The sequence below is a fragment of the Propithecus coquereli genome, unplaced genomic scaffold (genome assembly GCF_000956105.1).
Source record: "Propithecus coquereli isolate 6110/MARCELLA unplaced genomic scaffold, Pcoq_1.0 Scaffold608, whole genome shotgun sequence".
In the NCBI taxonomy this organism is placed as follows: domain Eukaryota; kingdom Metazoa; phylum Chordata; class Mammalia; order Primates; family Indriidae; genus Propithecus; species Propithecus coquereli.
The window spans coordinates 1,415,962-1,418,392 of record NW_012152041.1 but is presented as its reverse complement, the minus strand read 5'-3'; the positions used below and the strand labels follow the sequence as shown (position 1 = coordinate 1,418,392).

Below are 2,431 nucleotides of genomic sequence, written 5' to 3'. Positions count from 1 at the left end.
GAAGTTAGAGAAACAGTTCCATGGGGACTCCAGTCAGGCCCAGAATGTCACCAACCACACTTGTGACTGGCAGAGATAGCCTCTTTGATCTTCGGGGATTTTTAAAAGTTCTCCATCCTAATTTCTGAGTATCATAAAAAGTAAAAAGCACTTTCATTTTTCTTTTTTTCTTTGAAAATTTTTTTAGTGGCAAACAGGACTACTTCATTTTTATGAGCATAGTAGTTATATGTCAACTTATTTAAAATTAGAGAGGGAAAAACCCAGAGACCTCTGAGTGGCACTGCTCACCCACTGAAGGCCCACATAAATAGGTACTCATGTTCATGTTATCATTTCTACAAACAGCAATAAAATAATGTTTGTAAATCAGAAGTACAGTAGTAGCAGTTCACACATATTTGATATGTTTTCACACAAGGATTCGGTAAACAACAATAAATATAATTTCCCCTCTTCAAAACAAAAAAGGGATTTATAAGGAAAAAGGGGTTAATTTACTTGCGTTTATCAGCACACCATTTTTAATGTGCTTTGAAAGAATTAAAAACCATGAAGCTGTATTCATTGAATACTGGTCCATAGTTATATCTTTACTTTTAACCTGGCTTAAATACATACATCATGGCTTTCTATTAAAATCCTTAAATCTATGGTAATTTGTGATAGATAAGACTATTTTAAAAATCCTTTTCCTCATTAACAATTTCATTAAATTAAAAAAAAATCTGACATTTCCCTTAAATGTTAAGTTGAAGCCTGATCTATGTTGCTGTGTCCTGTGAAATGAACCTAATTTTCCAAGTCAAAAGGAGCGCCTGAGTGGCCATTTAGAGTGCTGCATTTTCCTTCCCTCATGATTCCTGCTGGGTCCTCTTCGCTGAGGCTTTTCCCTGAGTCATATATTTACTGGAAAGGCTACCTAGAGGAGGGGAAGAAACAAAACCCAACATAAATGAAACAAGCCTCACTTTATCACAAAAGCCGTAAAACTACTTCTTATTCTTAGTCACAGAAACTTTTCACACTGGAATGGGTCATTTGTTTTCAATCAAGTAATTAGACTAGATATAAAAAAAGTATATATGAACATGATCTATTAAACATAAGCTTAGTCAAAATTCTTTCTAAATACAGACAAGTTTCTAGAGTGATATGATTTTAATACATTTGCATGTTCACTATTTCCATATTGGTGCAGAGGGCCAGATGAACCAAACTTTTCAAAGGTTCTTCTCGGCATAGATCAGTATCTTCATTTGCAACCAAACAGAATAGATTGCAAAGGATTCTCTGGCCAGAAATAAAAATCTTGCATCACTACTTTGCAAATATGAAGCGTACATGATGACACTGTATTAATTTATTGATATTAAAGAAAAAAGTGGAAATTTATTATATTCACAGGTGAAAGACAGGAATGAGGATTACTAATTAAAACCATACCATAGAACAGTTACTAAATTTTGTTCTGGAGTATGAACAAATAGATCAATGAAACAGAAGAGAGTTGAGAAATTCTTAAGTGATTATGTATAATAAAGTAGTACATGATGAAGGGTGCATTTCAACCCAACAGGGGAAAGTATGGGTTACTCAATAACTGGTATTATGTCAAATAAGTAATTTTAGGGGGTGAGAAGGGAGTTGGTTCCCTTCCTCACACCATACCCTTCTTCTCCAGGCATTCCAAGTGAATTACAGAATTAACATACGTATAAGAAAGTCAGGCTGGGCATGGTGGCTCACGCTTATAATCCTAGAACTTTAGGAGGCTGAGGTGGGAGGATTGCTTGAGGCCAGGAGTTCTGAGACCAGCCTGAGCAACATAGCAAAGAGACCGGTCTATTAAAAAAAAAATCAGCCAAGTATGGTGTTTCACGCCTATAGGCGCAGCTACTTTAGAGGCGGAGGCAGGAAGATCTCTTGAGCCCAGGAGTTTGAGGTTGCATTGAGCTATAATGCTGCCATTGCACTCCAGCCTGGGCAACACAGTGAGACCCTGTCTCCACACACACACACACACACACACACACACACACAGAGTACAAGTACTAGTGAGTATTTATATAAATATGGGGTGGGGAGTTTTCTAAGCATGCCACCAACCACCACCATCCTTAATGGACTTACAAGTCAACAGAAAAAAGATGAACAACAATAGATAACTGGGTAACAAAAAGGCAGTATGTGAAAAAGAAAAAAAAAATGGCATGACTATACAAAAAAATATTCAATATCAGTGGGTAATCAAAGAAATGTAAATTAAAACAAGATTATCAACTTTTGATTATCAAATTTCTTAGAGGAAGATGATCAGGAATTTTGCTAAATAAATATTCATAAAAACCTCTTAATAATTTAAAAATGTAAACAACTTAAATGTCCCAAACTTGTGATATGTCTAGGTATATTATGAACTACGCACATA

At 35.5% G+C, this 2,431-nt stretch overlaps 1 protein-coding gene across 1 annotated transcript in view; it reads right to left on the bottom strand.

Moving 5' to 3' along the window:
• Positions 1–203: 203 nt before the first annotated feature.
• The window catches only part of ZCCHC6 (zinc finger, CCHC domain containing 6), a 67,227-nt gene continuing 64,999 nt past the window's right edge, over positions 204–2,431 (bottom strand). Inside the window, exon 27 of the mRNA XM_012659387.1 lies at positions 204–922. Within this exon, the coding sequence (XP_012514841.1) occupies positions 855–922 (68 nt within the window). The 3' untranslated portion in view covers positions 204–854. The remainder of the gene's footprint in view (positions 923–2,431) is intronic.